The sequence below is a fragment of the Mus caroli genome, unplaced genomic scaffold (assembly GCF_978045245.1).
Source record: "Mus caroli unplaced genomic scaffold, Mus_caroli_1 scaffold_11, whole genome shotgun sequence".
NCBI lineage: Eukaryota > Metazoa > Chordata > Mammalia > Rodentia > Muridae > Mus > Mus caroli.
In genome coordinates, this window is record NW_028227266.1 from 51816623 (window position 1) to 51839040 (window position 22418).

Here is a 22418-nt window from a genome sequence, read left to right on the forward strand (position 1 = left end):
CCTTAAAGAATTCCCTCGTTTGCTTTAGTTTTAGTTTTTAGAGGCAGGGTCTCTTGTGCCCGTTTTAACCCCTCACCCTCCTGTTTCCACCTCCATGTCCTGGAGATTAAGCGTAGGGACTCTTGCGTACTAGGCAAGCAGTCTACTCCTGATCTATATTCTGCTTCTGCTAAATTGCTGCGTTAACTTCCCCAATTTGAGCATGGGGAAACCGAGGCAAAGGGGACGTGAGTAATTCTGTCTAATAGGAATAGTTACACTGAAACCTGGAACTAACCATGTTTTCCCCGTTCAGGCAATTTGACCCAACCTTCTGTGCTGTTAGCCTTTTATGCTTTCGAGTATCTTATGAGATTCCAAGTAAAAGCAAGCAAGCCAACAGTCCACCTATCCCAAACAGACAGATGCCTCTGGCACTCTCCCAATGAGGCATTGGTGTCTCCAGGCATGCCTGATAGCACAGCAACCTCAAGTATCTTCTTCACCCTCCAAACATAGTTTAACTTTATTTTAAGCTCCAGTTGCTCAAAGCAGTTTAATCTTTTTTTAAATTTACTTTTTATTGATTCTTTGTGAATTTCACATCATGCACCCCAATCTCATTCACCTCCCCACCCCTCCGTACCCTCCTCCACCCTTGCAACCTCCCCCCACCAAAAGAAAAAAAAATCTTGTTGTGGAAACTGTAGTGTGTCACAATGTGTCCTACAGTATACCCTTTTAAAAAAATTATTTATTATGTATACAGCATGTATGCCTGCAGGCCAGAAGAGGGCACCAGATCTCATTACAGATGGTTGTGAGCCACCATGTGGGTGCTGGGAATTGAACTCAGAACCCCTGGAAGAGCAGTCAGTGCTTTTAACCTTCCGAGCCATCTCTTCAGCCCCAGTATATCGTTTTTATCCACACTTATTTACTTGCAAAAGTTCATTTCACTGTGTCTTTGGTCTGTCTCAAGGCCTGTGGCTTCTGCTACACTATCAATACTGGATCCTCACCAGGACTCTTTTGGATATCATGCTGTTGCCAGTGTCATGGAGATCTGGCAGCTTTGGATCTGTAGGGCCAGCCCCTTCATACACTCCAGCAGTTCACAAATGGGATCGATGTTGGGGTAGGTTAACTCAAAGCCCTGGATTTAGGCTTGGGTGGTAGCTAATATAGCCCTGGTTGTCCTGGAACTCACTCTATAGACTAGGCTGGCCTTGAATTTAGAAATCCACCTGCCACTGCCTCTGCCTCCCAAGTGTTGGGATTAAAGGCGTGTGCCACCACAGCCAGGCCGTATTAATTTTTTAATGTAATACATTCCCCATGAATCCACTACTAGCTCCAAACTAGAATCTATGCACACCTAGAAGTCATTACCTTCCATCTGTTTATCTGTTTGACTACAGATAACTACAGGTGGTCACCGCCTAGGTCTGCTTTTCGCCACTTTTTTCCATCTATAGATAATATTATATGTGTGTATATTATATATGTGTGTATATGATATATCATATATATTATGTATATGTGTCTGTGTTTTAAATAGTTTTGTATCTGTATGATTTTCTCTTCCCTCCACCTCCCCCCCATCCCCAATCTCTCTTTGTGAAAGGAGTTTTGCTATGTAACCTTGGCTGGCCTATAGCTCACTATGTAAACCCAGCTAGCATTTAACTTTTATTTATTTCTGCATGTTGTTTGTATCTATGCAGATGCATGTTTGTTGTATGTCTACACACACACACACACACACACACCCAAAGAAGGTGTTGATGCCTTAGAGCTGGAGTTACATCACTTGCAGGATGCCCAGATTGTTATGTTCTGTGTACTGGAGTCCCAAATCCGGTGATCACAGTTGTACAATAAATGCTCTTAATGACTGAGCCATCTTTTTAGCCCGGACATAATGCATTCTATGTGTTGTACAGATTTCAGTGACTGAAAAGCTTGTGTGTATGTGTATGTGCATGTATATATGTCTGTGTGTTAGTATGTGTGTGTGAGTGTGTGTGGTGTGTGTGTTAGTATGTGTGTGTAAATATGTGTGTGTTTATGTATGTATGTGTGAGTATGTGTGGTGTGTTAGCATGTGTGTGGTGTGTGTGTGTGATATGTGTTAGTATGTGTATGTGTATATGTCTGTGTGAGTGTGTGTGGTATGTGTGTGGTGTATGTATGTGTGAGCGTGTGTGGTGTGTTAGTATGTGTGTGGTGTGTGTGGTGTGTAAGTATGTATGTGTGAGTGTGTGGTGTGTGTTAGTATGTGTGTGTGTGAGTATGGTGTGTGTTAGTATGTGTGTGTGTATGTATGTATGTATGTATGTATGTGTGAGTGTGTGGTGTGTTAGTATGTATGTGTATGGTGTGTTATGTGTATTGTATGTTGTGTGTGTGTATGCTCACTCACATATCAGCTTTACATTGATGCTCTTTTCCTTCCTGTCTGTTAGTAAAAGTTCTCTTGAAAGGTTTGAGAGCACAGGGGTGAGGGGGCTGGTGGGATCAGTGCCAGGTGACCTTGACTTAAGGGAGGAGTGTGACAGTTTTTCTAGTAGGAGGCTAGTGGGTGTGGAAAGGTTGGACAAGACCCAGTGACTCACAGGAAATCGCCCCAGCACCTCCCAGTTCCCTCACTGGGCCCTGTCCCACGATCTCTGAGATCTGGTTCTCACCTCTGCTGTGCTCAAACGCCTGGCTGGCATTTGATGAGCATGGTAGATGGATTCTTGGGGACTGCCGGCTCGCCACTGGCATGGGAAAAATAGTATATTGCTTTGCAGAGTCAAAGAGGGCTGCACTGCCAAACCACAGCCAGGCCATAGAGACGGCTGGAACCGGGAACCCAAACCACACTGGAGCTCCGGCTCGTGGCCCTGCCTTCACTGTGGGCTTCTTGCTTCTGACTTCAGGCCAGACGATTGTCTTTATTGGAAGAACGCATTCTACAGTGTAAACCACACCAACCAATCAGAGGGGAAGAAGGACTTTTGTTTTGATAATCTACAAGCAGGTAAAATTAGATATTGAAAAAAATAGTCTTTCAAACCCTTTTAATTAAGCCTTGCCTGGCAGGCAGTGTTAAGAGCTACACTTTTTATGGGCTGTGGCTTCCTGGCTGCCTATTGAGAACAGAGTTAGTCTGCCCTCAGTTCTTCTGCCAGATGGTGGGCAGAGGCGGCCTTGTGGATTGTCTCTGGGCAGGAAACTCTTAGAGGTCAGGCTTGAAAGAGCAGTGTAGATGTTACCCTAGGCTAGCCCTGTGCTGCTTCATCCTACCCCCAGGGCCACGCCATCTTTTCAGGATAGGTTTTATACCTTCTCTCATATTTTCCACAAAACACCATGCATCAAACTATTTGTTAAACGTGTCCACGGTGGGCTGAGCACCAATGCCCATTCTTAGAGATAAGGGGTCATTCATAACAGCTGATCTTTGGGTCAGCATCACATTTTATTATGATTATCAAGGGAGAATGTGCACAGTAGGAAAACACAGACTTAATTTCCTGGCTTTGGCTGAAACTTAGTCTCTCGTCTCTGTGTGACTGGGCCTGTCGTCCCTGTCCTGCAAGAGTTCTGGTAAGACTGAAGTGACACAGGGGAGTGTTGAGTGATACCTGGCCCACAGGCTTTTCTCATTATGCTACCTCACATCTATTTGGACATGAAGGTCACGCTTTATTCTGTTTTGAGCCGTTAGGGTCAGAGGTAGTGCTTTTTCAGTACAGCTTCACATCTCTGCATCTTTGTTTGTTTGTTTGTTTGTTTGTTTTTGAGACAGGGTTTCTCTGTATAGCCCTGGCTTTCCTGAAACTCACTTTGTAGACCAGGCTGGCCTCGAACTCAGAAATCCGCCTGCCTCTGCCCTCTGAGTGCTGGGATTAAAGGTGTGCGCCATGACGCCCGGCTTCTGCATCTTTACCAACAAATAGGAACAGTAATATCACCTTCCTCGATGGGCTGTTGGGTTAAAAGTGAAGTATAGAGGGCATATACCATCCTTAGACGGGTGCTCTGTAGTGTGCACTCAGTACATCAGAGGAGTCTTAATGCTTATCTCTACTGTCATTGCTCGATGTTTAGTATGGGGGAAACAGTCAGGATTATCCAAGGCAATGAATGTCTGCATGTGTAGACCCAGTGAAACAGATGCAAGGCATACGATGTTACAATGTAGAAAATGGGGTTGCATAGATTATAACCAAGATGAAGTAGGAATTTATAGGCTGACATTTTGGTTCTGGGCCTTGTGTGTGTGTGTGTGTGTGTGTGTGCGTGAGAGAGAGAGAGAGAGAGAGAGAGAGAGAGAGAGAGAGAGAGAAAGCCAGGGATCAAGCCATGGTTGTCAGTTCTCCTACCAGGCAGATACCAGGGTGGATCTCAGGTCTCAGGGCTTGGAGCAAGTGCCTTTACTCACAGCCATCTTGGCAGCCCCATCTCTCTTCTTACCTCTGTTCTCCATAATTTAATCTTCTGAGTGGGGCAGAATGGAAAAAAAAAAGGACAGACTCCAGTATCATCTTTGGACTTGTCTAGTGTTCCTATTTTGATTTTTGACATATGAACTTGGTTAGACAACGTTAGGTGATGTAAGCTCTGCAAAGATAAAGTCTACTCTCATTGTGTGTGGTGATCCAGCAAACTAAGTGTGGGAGCTGAGCATAGTGGCTGGCACTTCCCCTAGTTTCTTTTACCGTACGGGGGCAGAGAAAATAATAATATGCCCTCTATATTTTTGACTGTCCGAGGCTCACACAGAACTTACTGTGAACGAAGAAATCATCAGATTTACAAGTTTAATTTTGTTTATATAAAACTGTTTTCTCAGTTTTTAGCTTGAAGGCCTGGTTTTTATTTCCCCCCTGACAAGCGCTGAGTGTTTTAATCCAAAGTGGCTCCTGATTGACTTTGCCTGCAGCTATTTAATAGACTCTTTATTTGATGTGATTATCTTTCTCCTAAGCAAATTACTAAGAGCAATGTACGTAGTTCTAGCAGTCTGACTTGCACTGTTTTAAATTAGCTCACACAAAGCTAGCTCTGTCTGTTCGTTAACCTGCTCCTATCCTGACAGACTACTTGCCTGGCCTCTCAAGTGGTAGCATTAAAGGCTTGTGCCACTGTGCCTAGCCTGTAGCCATGTTTCATGATCATGGCTTATAAAACGATTATGTCTCTGTTATCTCATCTTCATTAAGTTTATTGGCCAAATGGACATTACTTTATTATCTTTCAGTTCTGTGGCTCAGAAGGCCAACCAACAGAAGCCTCACTGGGCCAAAATTAGTATTGGTAGAGCTGTATTCTTTCACAGAAGCTCGAGTTGGGAATCAAGTGCTTTGTTGCCAGCTTCTAGAAGCCACCTGCACTTCTTGCCTCTGGCCCCTTCTCGTGTTCAAAGCCAGAGCCTCTGGTCCTCCTCACTACAGTTGAGCAAGGCTCTTCCACATTGGGCCTTCCTGGGTAATAATCCATGACAATGTCCCTAGCTCAAGGTTCTTTTGTTTTGTTTGTTTTTGAGACAGGGACTCTGTGCATAGCCTTGGCTGTCCTGCAACTCACTCTGTAAACTAGGCTGGCGCAAACTCATAGAGATCCACCTCCTTTGTCTCCTAAGTGCTGGGATTAAAGGCGTGTGTCACCACTGCCTGGTTTAGCTCAAAGTTCTTAACCTGTGTCTTGTTTACATATTTGAGGAAAGAATGTAGGTATTTGTGGAATTTTTACTTCCCTCCTAATTTAGTCATAGGACCAAGAAGGTTACAATAAGAGAAGTAGTTTTAAGGGTGGGTGTACAGACCTATAATTCCAGCATTTGGACTGCTGAAACAGGGGATCAGTTGTGTAAGGTCAACCAGTGAGTTGTAGGACAGCTTGTGCAGACTGGATCTGGTAAAAATGTAGCAATAATTTACATCAGGGCAGTCTTCCTCAGTCCTTTTCACTTACTCAGCTCTCCACACATATTCTTTGAAATCACCAGTCAAGAGCTGCCGTTGACTGCTTTCTAGCTTTACCACAGGTTTGAGAGAGGTTGTGGGTGTTGACTCCCAGGGGTGAGTTACTCCTCCACACTTGTGCTGGGGAATGCTCCCCCTTCTAATGGGATAATGGTTCCCATGGTGTTTCTCTCCATCCTTTAGATGCATGTGTATTTGTACGTTCATGTATGCGTACTGGTGCAAATACATACGCATGTGTGGTATGGAGACCAAAGAACAAGTTTGAGTGTTGTTCCTCAGGAAGTTTATCCTGGTTGTGAGCCACAATGTGGGTGCTGGGAGTCAAACCCATATCCTCTGTAAGAACAACAGGTGCTTTTTGTCTGTCTGTCCGTCCATCCATCCATCCATCCACTAGGTTTTGTTTTTTTTTTTGTTGAGACAGGGTTTTTCTGTGTAGCCCTGGTTGTCCTGGAAATCAGTCTGTAGACCAGGCTGGCCTCAGACTTACAGAGATTCCCTGCCTCTGCTTCTTGAGTGCTGGGATTAAAGACTTGTGCCACCATCTCCCAGCACAGCAAGTACTCTTAAACACCAAGCCATCTCTGGCCTCTGACCGCCTTTTTTGAAAGATTATCCCTCACTTTGACCTGGGGCTGATTGATTCAGCTAGGCCAGCCTGAGGGATCTGCTTGCCTTTGCCTTCCTTGTGCTGGGGTTACAAATATGTGTCATGATGCCTAACTTTTTACATGTCTTCTGGGGATTGGGCTCAGCTGCTCATGCTCTGACCCACCTCCTCATTCCTGACAACTTTCTTAAGTAACCTTTATTCTTTGAGTCTTATGAAATCTTTCTCTCTCTAGCTGTCCATCTTTTTGAGCACTTCCACCACACTCTCTGTAGTTTCTTTTCTGTTCTTCACTACTGTGCTGTGAATCCATGAGGTCAGGGGCTCTATCTCCATTTGTCTTGGTTTTAGAGTGACATATTGTTAGGATTCCTCTGGGTCCTAAAACTGTTGCTCTCTGGCATCATTAAAGAGTGTAGCACAAGTCACTATGGGGCCAAGGAGGTGGCTCAGCAGTTAAACCATTGCTGTGCAAGCAGGAAGACCAGAGTTCAGATTCCTAGAAGACCTGTATTGCTGGCTGGGCATGGCAGCTAGCCTGTAAGACCACATAAGAGAGAGAAGATGGGAGGCTGCTTGGCAGATACCGAGTGGTAGAGCTCTTCTTCCTGAGCCTTTCTTCTGCTCTTGCAGTCAGAGGCCATGGTGGAAATACCAATCAGCTGGAGTGCTTTTTAGTTTTTAAGGATTTTGATTCTTGACCTTGTGGCAGAAAAGAATTTTAGGATGAGTGACTAAGAAGCAGAGTTGAGTGTTTGAAATGGCAGTTTTAAAGCAAAAGCATCAAGAGAAAGACAGGTACTTGGGAAAAAAGAAAGGCACAGCAGAGAGATGGACGTGGGGCTTCTCAAGGGCGCACCAACCAAGTGATCACGTCTCTGTATTTCATCTTCACTCATTTTCCAGAGTTTCTGCATACTCTCCTTCACCAGCTCTGTGGTCACCTCATGGTTCATCATCACTTGGGTAGAAAAGGCAGGGTAATATTTTCTTGCTTCCTCTCATTTACTAGTTTTTAAGTCACGAGTCTTTCCAGGGTCAAGGAGTGCCCCTTTAAAGGCTGGTGCTTGCTGTTAAGCCCCAGATTCAGACATGTATGTATCTCAGCTCACTGCAACACCCTTGTTGTACCTATATGTGTTTTGGCCCATTGAGGCACCCTTACTTTAACTAGAATGTTTTTGTTCTGTCAGCTGCATCCCAGACCTCTTGTGTTTTGCTGTGATAGGATGGCCCAGACTTTACTTCCCACCCCAGCTCTGAAATCAGCCATCTTCTCAACATCCTTATACCTTAGCATTTAGCTCCATTGAAACAGAGAATCTCAGGGCTCTGGCAAAGTGTTAGGTGGTTTTATATCCCATTAAAAATCTAAAGGTGCTGGGCTAGAGCCCTGCTTGTCAACACCATAGCTGAGCTCTCAATGAAGCAAAACAGCCACCTAAGTTGCTATTCATGGTGTGTGTGTTGGTTATTTCTCTGGTTGCTGTGACACAATGCCTGGCAAGAAGCACCAGAAGGAGGTTCATTTGGCTCACAGTTTGAGGGTACCATGGCAGGAAAGGCATGCTGGCAGGAGCATGAGGCTACTGGTCACATGGCACCTAGAGTTAAGAAGCAGAGCTGTGCACACTGGCTTCATGCTCACATTCTCCCCTTTATTCAGTCTATGGGATGGCGCTGTCTTAGTCAGGGTTTCTATTCCTGCACAAACATCATGACCAAGAAGCAAGTTGGGGAGGAAAGGGTTTATTCAACTTACATTTCCACATTGTTGTTTATCACTTAAGGAAGTCAGGATTGGAACTAAGCCGGTCAGGAAGCAAGAGCTGATGCAGAGGCCATGGAGGGATGTTACTTACTGGCTTGCTTCCCCTGGCTTGCTCAGCTTGCTTTCTTATAGAACCCAAGACTACCAGCCCAGAGATGGTCCCACCCACAAGGGGCCCTCCCCACCTTGATCACTAATTGAGAAAATACCCCACAGCTAGATCTCATGGAGGCACTTTCCCAACTGAAGCTCCTTTCTCTGTGATAACTCCAGCCTGTGTCAAGTTGACACATAAAACCAGCCAGTACAGACAGTATCCGAATTCAAAGAGGATCAGCCTTCTTCCACCAAACCTTTCTGGAAAAACTCTCATGTACATGCCCAAAGATGTGTTTTCATGCTAACTCTAAATCCATTTTTATTGTCAACACAGATCAACCATCAATCATACTGTGTAGAGAAAAATCTACTTGAGTTAATTTAGCTCGTTTACAATATAATTTAAATGCTCTGGAAATGGAGCTGGGTAGCCTATGTGTAAAGCGTGCAACTCGAGTATTCACACGAGGTTTGGGCTGGGGTGAATGAGTATGCCTTTATAGGGAGTAGGCAAACTAGGTTTTTGAATCTCTCCAAAGAAACTACACTCCATAGATGTCTTTCAGCTTTTAATCCTAAAAAAAAATTGTCTTCAGCTGACAAGATGTGACTTGGTGCCACAGATTTATTGAGACGTGGAGGGGAGCAGGGGAGCATAGTCAAGTGATATGCTTTGTTGGTCGTTGGGACCTCTTTTAAAAAACCAAATGGAAAGGAGAGAATAATTGAGCAGATGCCTTTCTCATTGCACCTTATTCTTCTCTAGGAGGTGCTTCCGTAAAACCCACTGATGTTTAGAGTCTGCCCCCTTAAAATGTGACTAAGTTGGCCTAAACAGAGTTTTGGGCTATACTCTTATTTATATTTTAGCCTCTGATGGTTCTGAAATATACACATAAATAAAGGACATCTGGCCCAACTTGAAAGCTATTCTAAAAGGACAGCTAGATCCCGGGGTGATGGCCATCTTGGGCACATGCCAGGGATGGGCATGATGGTGATCATGCAGAATGTTGGAGACTGAAATAGTGGCCATTGTGTCCATCCCTTATGGATATTGTACGAAATTTGTGTTTGAATTAGGAACAATACCAAATGGTGGCCTTTTTTTTTTTTTTTAATTTCCCTTGAAGTTTATCAGGAAGTAGCCTCTCCTCTCTTCCTGTGGGAACTTTCTTCAGGAAGTCCCAGTCCTTGTCCTTGGTGGTTGGTCTAGATCCTCACAGAAACACAAACTTGGAGACATTCAACAATGGCAAACGTCCTTTAGGTGCCTTCTGTGTCACAGTCATTGCACTGATCACAAAGGCTATAGTGTCCTGCTCTTGGGGCTTGAGGTTTGGAGTGTGAGCCGTAAGGAGGCTGGGGTACGATAGATGAGGGGTTCAGTGAAGAGCCTGGCCTGGGAAATATTTATATTGTAAACAAATTCTAGATGCCCCAGGCCTGGTACAGTTGACTGAGAAATTTACTGAATGAGGCAGAAAGAATGATAAAAGCTGGGGAAAGGGGCAGAGTATTGTGGAATGCTGTCTTCCAGGCATAATATGGCTCTTACACTCATAGCAGCCATGATTAACCTGAGTTATGAATTCACAAGACCTGAACATGATGGGCCCTATTAACACATTATGAAAGTGGGAAGAGACTGCCTTACCCTTCCTTTGGGAGCTGTAGACAGTTAATGGTTGCTAGGGAAGGGAGAAATATTTTTATTGGTGGTACAGCCACTGGCAAGTTGCCCATATGCCTATAATTAACCCTAATTAAGTTATTTCACATACACACACACACATGCACACACACACGCGCACACACACACACAATACTCACACATACACACTCACACACATGAGTGTGAAGGAAGGTGACAGATTAGGAGCAAGGTGTTAAGGGGGTTATGTATGATTAATATATGGTAATAAAAAACTTTAAAAGAATTTACTGAGTAAATAAAAGAAAATATAATTTTATTTGAAAGCAATGACTAGCTGTGTTTTGGTGTTTTTGGACTGGAAGAAATACTAAGCTATACATTAGAGTTTTCTGGGAGAAAGAATAGAGGAAAATAAAGTGCCTTTTCTTTCATTTTTTAGTTCTCAGATTCACAGAAATATGCAAACAGTACCGTGGCAGAGAATAAGATACTCAGCCCATTTTCCGCCTCCCCATTCCTGCCCACAGCCATGGGCTCTTGGAGGCTCTGCTCCCACAGCGAGCAGGCAGAAACTGGGAGCCCCATCCTGTAGGCTGTGGACATCCGGCTCTTTGAAGTTCACTTCAGTGGAGGTTCTGTTTGAAAAGGCCGACAGGATATCATCCACAGCGGGACGCGTGTTGTTTCCAGAAGCTTCCTTTAGCTGGGGAGTGTTTTGTGTGGTGTGGAGTCTGACTAGGCCCCTTTGGTAAGATGCAGACATGCCTGTGGGGCCTGAGATCGTTTTGAGGCCCTTCCGTGATTAACCTTCTTAAACCTCCAGCTCCCTCCACCCACTCTCCCCCCATCGTCCATTATAGATGAGGTCATTAGGATTTGGAGCCAGGAGAAGTGCATTGCTTTAAGTCTCCACATTTAGTTTGGATCTCTCTCTCTCTCTCTCTCTCTCTGGCAGTCACACTTCACTGTTGGCGGATGGCTTGCTTAATTGTGCTGTTGTAGACTGCAGAAATGAGCAGGCTGGAGGAATTCTGCAGTGTGTGAACAGGATCGGCGTCTCCTTTTCTTACTCTCACTTCTTTCACATGTATCATGGCTGTCAAGTTCATTATGGGATGTGGACCACCCTCTGGGTTTGATTAGCTTCTCGGGGCTTGATTGGATTTTTCTGTGCTTTCTCCTGTGACTGCCCGACTTGCCGGGTTTGCTCAAGGAAGGGCCGTGATGAGAGGGGAGAGGCCAGACTTGGGTGGGACTTTGAAGAAGTTGGGCTCTCATGTGAGGGCAGAGGGGGCCCACTTAAGGCCTTAGACAGAGAGTGATCCCGTTAGATTAGAATTTAGAAAGGGACTGTTTTAGTGTGGAGGCAGGGTTTGGGGAGAGAGAAGCTGTCTCAGGAGATCAGTAAGGAAAGGGTTGCTGCCTCTCAAACCACATAGCCCTTTGCCAGGATGCTACACAAGGAACAGGCCACACCCACAGAACCCAGCAGTCTGAGGGCTCATTGGATAAAGGTGCTTGCTGCTAAACTGAGTGACTTGAATTCAGTATCCAGACTCACATGGTTGGAGTGAATAGATTCCTGCAACTTACTCTCTGGACTCCACAGATGTTTGAGTGAGCATGCACGCACACAGTAAATAGATGCAATGAAAACATTAAAAAAAAATTCTCACATGTTTTTACAGTATGTCTGAGGCTGCCTTTTTTTTTTTTTAAACATTTAAGCCTTTGATATTGGTGTGATATTTGGTTGTTTATTTTTGAGGTACTGAGGGTTACATCCAGGATTTGCTGCTTGCAACAGCTCTCCTGTTAATCTTATTGTGTGGACTGACAACTTATGTTGGTTCGAAGGTTCGTTTAATAAAGAATTCAAATTTTATGTCAATGATTACTTTTAAGTTTAAAAAGAATCGCTTTTGCTGGGCGGTGGTGGTGCATGCCTTTAATCCCAGCACTTGGGAGGCAGAGGTAGGCGGATTTCTGAGTTCGAGGCCAGCCTGGTCTACAGAGTGAGTTCCAGGACAGCCAGGGCTACACAGAGAAACCCTGTCTCAAAAAAAAAAAAAAAAAAAAAAAAAAAAAAAGAAAAAAGAAAAAAAGTATTGCTTTAAGTTAGGTGTGGTGGTGCACGCCTTGATCCCAGCATCCCGAAGGCAGAGGCAAATGGAGCTCTGAGATCCAGGCCAGCATGGTCTACAGAATTCCAGGACAGCTAGAGCTGCATAGTGAGACCCTTTCTCAAATCCTGCTTCCCCGCCCCCCTGGAGAAATATTTAGATTTTTTAGGTTGTTTCAAATAAACATTGCAGTGTGCTCCGGTCTGGCTCCATATCCAGACCCTTAGAGAGCTAGCTTCTGTGCCTCTTAAATGTCTTCCTTGTCAATTTTCAGTTTTATTCTTGCTCTCTTCTACCTGTCTTTCTAAACGACACGTCCTGCCCTCCATTGATACCTGCTTCCCAAACCCTTTCTCCACCCCTGTTCCCTCCCTTTTTTCCTATTCCTTTATTTAGACAGTCTCACTATGTAGCCCAGGTTGACCTTGAACTCACTTTGTAGCTTAAACTGTCCTTGAACTTGGAAGTGTTCCTCCTTCCTCAGTCTCCTATTTAAAATATATATATTTCTTTATTGTGAGTGTGTTTGTGTGTGTGTGTGTGGGGGGAATGATGGCCACAGTGTGTGTGTGTGTGTGTGTGTGTGTGTGTTGAGATCAGAGGACAACTCTTGAGGGGGTCTGTTCTCTCCTTCTCCCACGTGGGGCCTGGGGATTGAACTCAAGTTATCAGGCTTAGTAGCAAGCACCTTTACATGGTGAGCCATTTTGCTGGCACTTTCTCTTTCCTTTAAAAAAAAATTACATTTATGTACTTTCTCTCTCTTTCTATTTTGTGTGTGTGTATGTGTTTGTATATATAGGCATGCATACATGATACACCCCCACCCCAGTAGTATATGGTGAGCTAAGTAAACAAAATGATCCTTTAATGGATAGCTAGTGAATGGAAGACTAAGTCTTCTTGGAAATGGAGGTGGAGGTAAGAGAAAAATAAAAGAGAATAAAAATAAAATATTTCAAACTATATTAACTCAACTTGTATGCCCATGAGGTAAGCAATATGCTGAAATCAAGAAGCTTGGGAGATGTTTGAGCTGGTAGAATGTTTGCCTAGAATGGATGCGGCAAAGACCTCTTGTCACTTGCGTGTCATAAACTGGGTGTGGTACCGTAAGTAACCCTAGGAAGGTGGAGGCAGAAAGACCACAAGGTCAAAGTCATTATCCACTTGTACTTTGTGGCCAGTACAAGGCCAGCCTGGGTCACTGACTGTCTCCAAATTAAATGAATAAGTTAGTGGCTCAGTGGGTAAAGTGCTATGCAAGTGTGAAGACATGATGACTTTAGATGTCTGGACCCATGGAGAGCTGGTAGTGGGCATCTGAAATCCCAGTGGTTCTGCAGGAGTTGGGAGGTGGAGACAGGAGAACTTGACGCTTAAAGGCTGCTGAAGTACACGTCGGTGAAACAAAACAACCCTGTTCACAAAGTGAAAAAGGAAGATGGAAACCCAGGGTTGTCCTCTGACCTCCCCGCATGAATGTACAAACACACATACACATACAGACACATTACACATACATACATATATGCACGAGGGAATAAAGTAATTATTTAGGATGATTATTAGAATAAAACAGAATAATTCATATTTCCACAGTCATTCATATGCATTGAAGTGTGTGTATGTGTGAATTGCAGGTTCTTCCAAGTCAATCCGAGTCCCTTCCTCTTCCCTAGGGAGATTTTGAAGACCATAGCTCTGGGCCAGATGCTGTCCTTGTGTATTTGCGGCACGGCCATCACCAGCCAGTATCTGGCAGAAAGGTACAGAGTGAACACGCCCATGCTGCAGAGTTTCATCAACTACTGCTTGCTCTTCCTGGTTTACACGGTGATGCTGGCGTTTCAGTCAGGTACGTCACATGTGGGAATCATCGCTCCATAAATGTTGTATTTTTCTTTCTTTTTTTTTTTTAATCTTTTTTGCATGTGTATGTGGGGTGTGTATGTGTATACGTGTGTGTATGTGTGTGTGTATATATATATATATATATATATATATATATGTGTGTGTGTGTGTATGTTTGAATATGTGTGTGTGTAACCTAAATCAACTAGGAGGTTACAGTAGTTCCATTTCCATCATTTAAAACCACTAATATGTTTGTTATCTGCTAAGTGTTGTTCCTATGAGTCTAGATTAATAGCTTCCTCCCTCCCTCCCTCCCTCCCTCCCTCCCTCCCTCCCTCCCTCCCTCCCTCCCTCCCTTCCTTCTGTGGTACTAGGGAATTGAATTTACAATGTTGTTCCCAATCCTCTCTTTACATCTTTTTTTTTTTTTTTGGTTTTTCGAGACAGGGTTTCTCTGTAGAGCCCTGGCTGTCCTGGAACTCAGAAATCCACCTGCCTCTGCCTCCAGAGTGCTGGGATTAAAGGCGTGTGCCACCATGCCCGGTTTTCTCTTTACATCTTTTAAGATCTTTTAAGATTTGCTTATTACATGTCCTGTGTGTCCACCTGAGTGTCTGCATGCGTGTGTGTTGGGGCATGCATAGAAGTTAGAAGAGAGCATTGGCTGTTCTTTTGCAATACTCTCCTGTTTTTGAGGCAGGGTCCCTCTCTGAACTTAGATCTGTGTTTTCAAGCACCAGCGATCCTCCTGATTCCACCTACCTTGGAGTTGGGGTCACAGGCTTGGAGTTGGGGGTCACAGGCTTGTATGCAGGAGGCTGCTGCTTCCCTGGGTTCTGTTATCTGAACTCAGCTCCTCGGGATTGTGAAGCCTGAGCCATCGCTCTAGCCCTTTGCAACTTTTAAAACAGTTGTCATAAACAACTTACCAAGTTGTTCTTGAACTTTTAACCTTCCTGCCTCAGCCTCCTGAGTAGTTGGAAATATAGCCACCAGACCTGTCTATTAACATCATTACTATTCACTGTTATCACTACTGTAGGAAATCAAAGCCAGTTGTGAGAATGGAGAAACACATTAAGGTACCTTAGTTGGCAAGACCTCTAGGGCAGTATCTTGGGTTTGAGCAGAAGTAGCTTTACTCAGGATAGCTCTGCATTCTGCTTTCCTTAGGAGGCACCCGCCTGAATTCAGGAAGACGGTGTGATTCACAAATATGTCAGTGTGGTCCCTTGAAGCCATGGCTGTCATATGCGTTTCTGCCATGTGTTGAGGACCTGCTCTGGGCTTTCAGGATGTTCTTGGTAGCTGGAATTTTACGATGCAGGAATCTTTCTGGAATAAACACTCTGACACCAGTGAGAGTGGAAGAGATGAGACATTACCTGTGGACAGAAGCCAGGACAGCTCCTGAAAGGCTTCAAGGCTGGGTCCAGTTGGTCTTCTTATTTTATAATCTAAAACCACAAGGTGGAGCTGGCAAGTAAGCGTGATTTTACAGAAGCCTGCCAGGCAGTCAGTGGGTTGTTAAGGTCAGCGACCCATTGTTTCAGCCATGTCTCCAGAACATTCTGTTCCAGGTAGCAAGTGAAGTCTTTTCTACCTTATTTTATTCTACTTTGGTTATTTGGTCAATGTTCTTGATCTTAGCCAAAATGCCAAGAAGTGATAGCCATTTGGTTACGATTTGAATTTCATTTCTGAGATAAAATATTTGATAAAGGCAACTTAAGGAAGCAAAGGTTTATTTTGCCTTTCAGTTCCTTCCTTCCCTCCCTCCCTGTGCCCTCCTTCCCTCTCTCTCTCTCTCTCTCTCTCTCTCTCTCTTTCTTTCTTTCTTTCTTTCTTTCTTTCTTTCTTTCTTTCTTTCTTTCTTTCTTTCTTCCCTCCCCTCCCTTCCCCTCCCTCCCTTCCCCTCCCCTCACCTTCTCCCCTTCCCTCCCCTCCCCCTTCCTCCCTCCTTCTCTCCTTCCTCCCTTCTTTCCTTTCCTTCTGTTTATTTCTGTTCTCAACCATACGACTGGTTTGGAGCTCCTTTTTGTGGAGCAAACTGACTTGGAACTCATAGAGATCCACCCTTCTCTACCTACTGAGTGCTGAGATTAAAGGCTTGGCCCGCCATGCCCCACCATTTCTTTTCTTTTTCTTTTTTCCTTTCTTTTCTTTTCTTTTCTTTTCTTTTCTTTCTTTCTTTCTTTCTTTCTTTCTTTCTTTCTTTCTTTCTTTCTTTCTTTCTTTCTTTCTTTCTTTCTTTCTTTTTGGTTTTTCAAGACAGGGTTTCTCTGTGTAGCCCTGAAATGAGTAAATCCTATTTAATTTAAAGCAAGGGAGTTGTGTGTGTTGGTTTAAAAGCATTCGTTCGTTTGTGGTGCCACTAAGGCTTTTCCCCAAGCTTATCTCTGGCTTGAATTTCACTTGAAAGCCTGTCTTCTTGCTTGCTTGAATCACCTTGCTGTGTTTTCATCAAGGAAACTCACACTAGGGGGTCTGATAACCAACTGATCTGTCAAAACATTTTCTTTTCCAGAATAGTCTGTGACTCACCAGGAATGGCTTTAGTCATGCTCATGGATGGATATATTATTTATTATTATTGTTTGAGACTGGCCTTTAATTCCCTATATAGCCATGGATGACCTTGAACTGCTGGTCCTCCCATCTCCACCTCCTGAATACAGCTGTGTGTGTATCACTGTGCCGGGTCTATGTGGTGCTGGGGATGGGACCTACGACTGTGCACGCTAGGCAGTCACCCTACCAACTGAGCCCCGTCCCCATCCTGACTATTCTATCTGTGTCCTTCTGCTTTTCTCCAGGTCTCTCCCTGGTGTTCTCCTCGCAGAGCTGTGTAGTCTTCAGCTTCCCACTCGGCAACCTCGTGCTGATGGCACAGATGCCTGGCCTCTGGGTAGCTGAAGTTAGGACAGGCCACATTTGAAATATACAGCAGACCCTTGTTTTGACTTTCTGGTCTAGAGGTTGATGTGTGTCATGTCAGGAGCCACTTCCATTCACCTAGATTTCTTTCAACTAGGCAGTGATAACCTCCTGGAGATTTTGAGAAGAAAATGGTGGAAGTATACTCTCTTGGGGCTTGCCGATGTGGAAGCCAATTATCTGATTGTCAGAGCATACCAGTACACGACTCTGACCAGTGTCCAGGTAAGAGAGGGTTTGGACAGTTTGGATTTTATGTTTCCTAGAGGAGAACATGCATTTGTATAAGTTCATCTAATTTTATCGGGAAGCTGTGCATTCGAAGAAGCCCTGAACAGGGGTGGATGCTAAGTGCTTCCCAGTATAGCATGTACTCTGCAGACTCCCGTCTTCTGAAATCACTGACGATGTATACACGTTAATCACTTTCATGGTTTCTTACACTATAGCAGATCTGATCTGTGCTGAGCCAAATAAGCGTGAATATTTAGCTTATGCTTGCTGCCATGATATTGACAGGAGTTCTGATGTATGCTTGACTTAAACACCAAAGTAAGTGTGGCTCTGTATTGCAAAGGTGGAGGTTTGCAAGCCAAGCAGGACGTAGAAACCCACTGACAGAGCCTACTGGACACACCAGGGAGAGGTGTCGACAATGGTGAAACACTTGTCCCTATTTCTTCGTAGATTTACTTTAGAAATTATTACCATTATTACTGTGTGTATGAGTGTGCCACGGCTCCTGTGTGGAGGTCAGAGGACATCTGTGTGGAGTCAGTTCTTTCCTTCCACCTTACATGAGCTCTGAGGGTCTCCAAGCTTGCCCAGAAAGCACCTTCACCCACTGGGCTGTCTCACCAACTCATTATTGGCTTTATTCTTGCTGAGTTGAAAGGAAAATATTCCTTCATAGCATTATGTTTCCACTTTGCTTTTTTTTTTCTTTTCAAGATTTATTTATTTATCATACACACTGTAGCTGTCTTCAGACACTCCAGAATAGGGTGTCAGATCTCATTATGGATGGTTGTGAGCCACCATGTGGTTGCTGGGATTTGAACTCAGGACCTCTGGAAGAGCAGTCAGTGCTCTTAACCGCTGAACCATCTCTCCAGCCCCACGTCTCCACTTTGTATTGGAGAGAAAGACTGAGTCTTTCTGTCTTCAGTCTTGAGTCTTAGTGTTAGTAAATGAGACATGCTACGGTCCTGCTTAATAACATGTTAACATGTTAATTAACAACATAGCAACAAAATGTTCTGTAAATGGAGACCAAGGTGAGTCAGATGAGACTTCAGGGTTTAATAGTTCTATAACTCTTTTGTCTCTTAACAAAAGGTCTTGCTTTGTATCCCTGGATAGCCTGGTACTTACTATGTACTGAACTCACAATCTTACCACTTCAGCTACCACGCCCCCCTCCCCTCCCCCCAAAAAAAAATAATCCCAAGGGCTAGGATTACAGGTAAGAGCCGCTGTGCTTAGTTTCTATAGCTTTAAAGAAAATTTTTTTGGGAGGCTGAGGCAGGCCAGCCTGGTCTACAAAGTGAGTTCCAGGACAGCCAGGGCTATACAGAGAAACCCTGTCTGAAAAACCAACCAAACCAAAAAAATTATTTTGAGACAGGGTCTTGTGTATTCCAGGTTGGTCTCCATTGTAACTGAGAGTGATCCTGAACTTCTGGTCTTCCTGCCTCCACCTCCCAAGTGCTATAACTGCAGGTATACACTGCCACATTTGTTTTGTGCAATACTAGCTGGGATTGAATTCAAGGCTTTTATACTTGCTAGGCAAACACTCTGCTCATGATCTGCACTCACCCTGATCCTCCTCTTTCAACATTTTTAAAATTAAATTTTATTTTATGTATTTTGGTGGTGGTGGTGGTGTGTGTGAATCTTTGACTGCATATTTGGGTGTGTAACATTGCTTAATGTCCTCAGAAGAGGGTGTCAGAGTCCCTGGAACTGGAGCTACAGACAGTTATGAGCCTTCATGTGGATTCAGGGACCCAAACCTGGGCCCTCTGCAAGAACAACTACTTTTAACTTCAAAGCCATCTCTCTTGCCCTGTGTATGACTATTTTGCCTGTGTGTGTGTGTGTGTGTGTGTGTGTGTGTGTGCATGCTCTTTATAAACTAGTATTTTCAGGTTTATAAACAGCAGACAGGAAGTCAAGTTCTATACGCATGTGTGTGTCTAGTGGTCAAAAAAAGGGCACCACAACCGCATCCTCTGTAATTGCAGTTACTGGTTTTGTGAGCCACATGAATTCTGGGAATTGAACCCTGGTCCTCTTGAAGACCATCCAGTACTCTTAACCACTGAGCTCTCTAGCTTTTTCCTATAACTTGTTGAAGTTTCATTTTTCTCACTATCTTAGATCTTCAAATTCTAGAAACTATCAATAAATTGAGGTGAAATGAAACGTGTTTTACTTTGAAAAGGCAAGGCTTGGTGAAGATCAGTGTTTTTCCAATGTGAACTTAAACTAAATAAATGACTGTACCTTTTATCTAGTCAAACTCATTTTTATATCCATGTCCCTCGTACTCTGTTCACTGTGACAATATGATAATTTAAAAAATTTACATTAAATGAGACTTTTGGAACTGAAAGTATCAAAAACAAACAAACAAACAAACAAACAAGGACCTCCACCCCAAGAAAACATTCAGAAAGGAAGTTCCTGTAGTGACAGGTGTCAGATAAGAAGTGGTGGCATTTCAGAGTGGGCGGGGCCTGGGATCATTAGATCTGGTCCCAGCATTTTGTCCTTGGCTCAGAGACTGGCTGACTGGAGATTACTCAGTGGTAGAGTTGGGGATGAAGCTTCTGTGGTTCTTCCCATGACATAAGCAACTCTCGCAAGGGCATGCCCCATCCAGGGTTCTAAAAGGTAGATTAGCTTTGACCCTGTTAAGCCATTATGGTTAAACTCAACTGGTGTCTTCCAGGGCATTGTTTAGTGGTTTGATGTTCAGCTGTGCTCAAGGAAACTCAAGGAGACTAAAGAGAAAGAAACATGGCAGGACCATGACTACTGGTGGTTTGCTGGCCTCCATTAATGAAAACAGGCAATAAACTGCTTTAGCTGGGATTCCACAGATGGCTGGGGGCTTAAGGCTGTCTTGCTCATGACTTAACAGACACAGAGGAAACCAGGAGCAGACTTAAAACCCCATAAACTGAGCGTAGACATTTCAGGAATATAATTAGTGCATGACATACATTTACACTTTATTCGTAAATATACTTTAATGCATCAAGAATTATCCTTCAGGAGTTGCAGAGATTGCTCAGTGGCTAAGAATGCCGGCTGCCATCGCAGCCAGTGGGAATTGTTTCCAGCACACACATCAAGTGGCTCACAATTGCCTGTGATTCTAGCTGCAGGAGATTCAACCCCCAACCCCCAAATTAAAAGCTTTTCCAATGTATTTTATCCTTGGACACACACACACAATGTCAAATTAAGAACCGAGAACCTTAATTCTCTCTTTTTTCCTATCTTGCCATTGATTTGGATTTGCTATAGTTTGAATACTCCTCGTCCCCATTTGATAAGAAGAGCAGTTATAGGGGGTACAGCAAGTATCTTATGGACCCCAAATGATGGAGAAACATATGCTAAAAATGACCAGGAGTCTGTGCTGGGAGCAAGCATGTCTCACATGGTAGAACTGAACTCTCTGTCAGGGAGATGGTTTCTGTTCGTTGCCTCACTGTAACCTGTACTTGGTAATACTTTGCTCAGTTACAATTGAATATTGGACTTTGTGACGTCTAATTTCATGTCTGTCCAGTCTAGTCTGTGCTTCTCAGGATAGGGCTTCTATCTTGTTCAATTTTATATTCCAACTCCTCTTAGGATGTGCCCCACCTCACCCCCGTGGCCCTGTGCTTGCCAGACAAGTGATTTGTATTTGAACTGAACACCCAAACCCTCTTACAGAGTCCTGGACACTGGTCATGCTTAATAAATGTCTGTTGGTGGAGTACATGGATGTACTGGAAGGAAACTCTGCCTTCTGAATTTAAAGATAAGCAGAGGGGAAAGCAGAGGCTCCTGGGTAGGATGAACAGTAGGACGAACAGATTCAGCCTTTTGGTGTTTCTGTTTCGAGGAAGGTCTGGCGTATCTCAGGCTGGTCTAGAATTCGCTATGTAGCCAAAGATGACCTTGAACTCCTAGTCCTCCTGCCTCTAAAGTACTGTTTTATATGGTACTGGAGATCAAATCCAGGGCCTTGTGCCCGCTAGGCAAACACTATTAATTGAGCTGCATCCCCAGCCTGACTTCTCTTTTTGGTGGTGGTGGCGGGTGGGGGTGTGGGGGGTAGGGGGTGGGAGGGTGGGGGGAAATATTTATTTATTTACTTTTATTTTATGTATATGAGTACACTGTTGCTGTCTTCAGACACATCAGAAGAGGGCATCAAATCCCATTATAGATGGTTGTGAGCCACCATGTGGTTGCTGGGAATTGAACTCAGGACCTCTGGAAGATCAGTCAGTGCTCTTTAACCATTTTTTCTCCAGCCTCCACCCCCCCCCCCCAGCCTGACTTTTAACCATATGATTTGGGGTAACTAATCTTTCTTTAGCCTTTGGGGTTTCGTGTGCACATCTAAAACAGGTTTGCAGTCCCAAATCTCACAGAGGGCCTGCAGCTCCGGTAAGTGCTTGCCTTCAGGGTCAGCAATAACAAACGTTCCCTTAGTGCTTTCTCTTGTTAATTATGCTGCTGGAGTGGTTGAGGCTGCTTGCTTTTCTTTTCCCTGCAGCTCTTGGATTGCTTTGGGATTCCCGTGCTGATGGCCCTCTCCTGGTTTATTCTCCGGGCAAGATACAAAGTGATCCACTTCATTGCTGTGTTTGTCTGTCTGCTGGGTGTAGGGACTATGGTTGGTGCAGACATATTAGCTGGGCGAGAAGATAATTCAGGTGAGATTGTATCACTTGCACCTGTTAGTCTGGCAGAGTTACACTGACGGAAGTGGGTGGTAGAGGAACTCAGCAGGAGTCCATGCTGTGAACAAGTGCAGCAAGCAGGCTTGCTGGGCTGGCCCCTCCTCAGTGAGGTGTGCTGGCTTCCTCAGCACTTCCTGTAGTACTTTCTCATTTGCTGCTAAACATTTGGTGGTTGTTTTCTTGTTTAACTGCCTTTCCCCATTTAAACGTGATTAAAATTTTGTTTTGAGTATATTTGTAGAAATCATCTTTCTCTTAAATCACTTTGGATGTGTTTTTCTGAAACCCTCTGTTGTTGAGCTAGCTCCCCTTTATGGCATTCTTTTGTTTCTTTTTCTTCCTCCCCCTTTCTTTGTTTCTTCTCTCTTTCCTTCCCTTCCCTCTTCCTTCCTTCCTTCCTTCCTTCCTTCCTTCCTTCCTTTCTTTCC

The 22418-nt window shown here is 44.1% G+C and overlaps 1 protein-coding gene across 1 annotated transcript in view; it reads left to right on the forward strand.

Moving 5' to 3' along the window:
- Slc35f2 (solute carrier family 35 member F2) overlaps positions 1 to 22418 on the forward strand; it is a 47109-nt gene that overhangs the window by 13557 nt on the left and 11134 nt on the right. The window contains exons 2-4 of the mRNA XM_021172419.3: positions 13903 to 14078; positions 17112 to 17239; positions 21804 to 21963. Coding sequence (XP_021028078.1) covers positions 13903 to 14078; positions 17112 to 17239; positions 21804 to 21963 — 464 coding nt within the window. The remainder of the gene's footprint in view (positions 1 to 13902; positions 14079 to 17111; positions 17240 to 21803; positions 21964 to 22418) is intronic.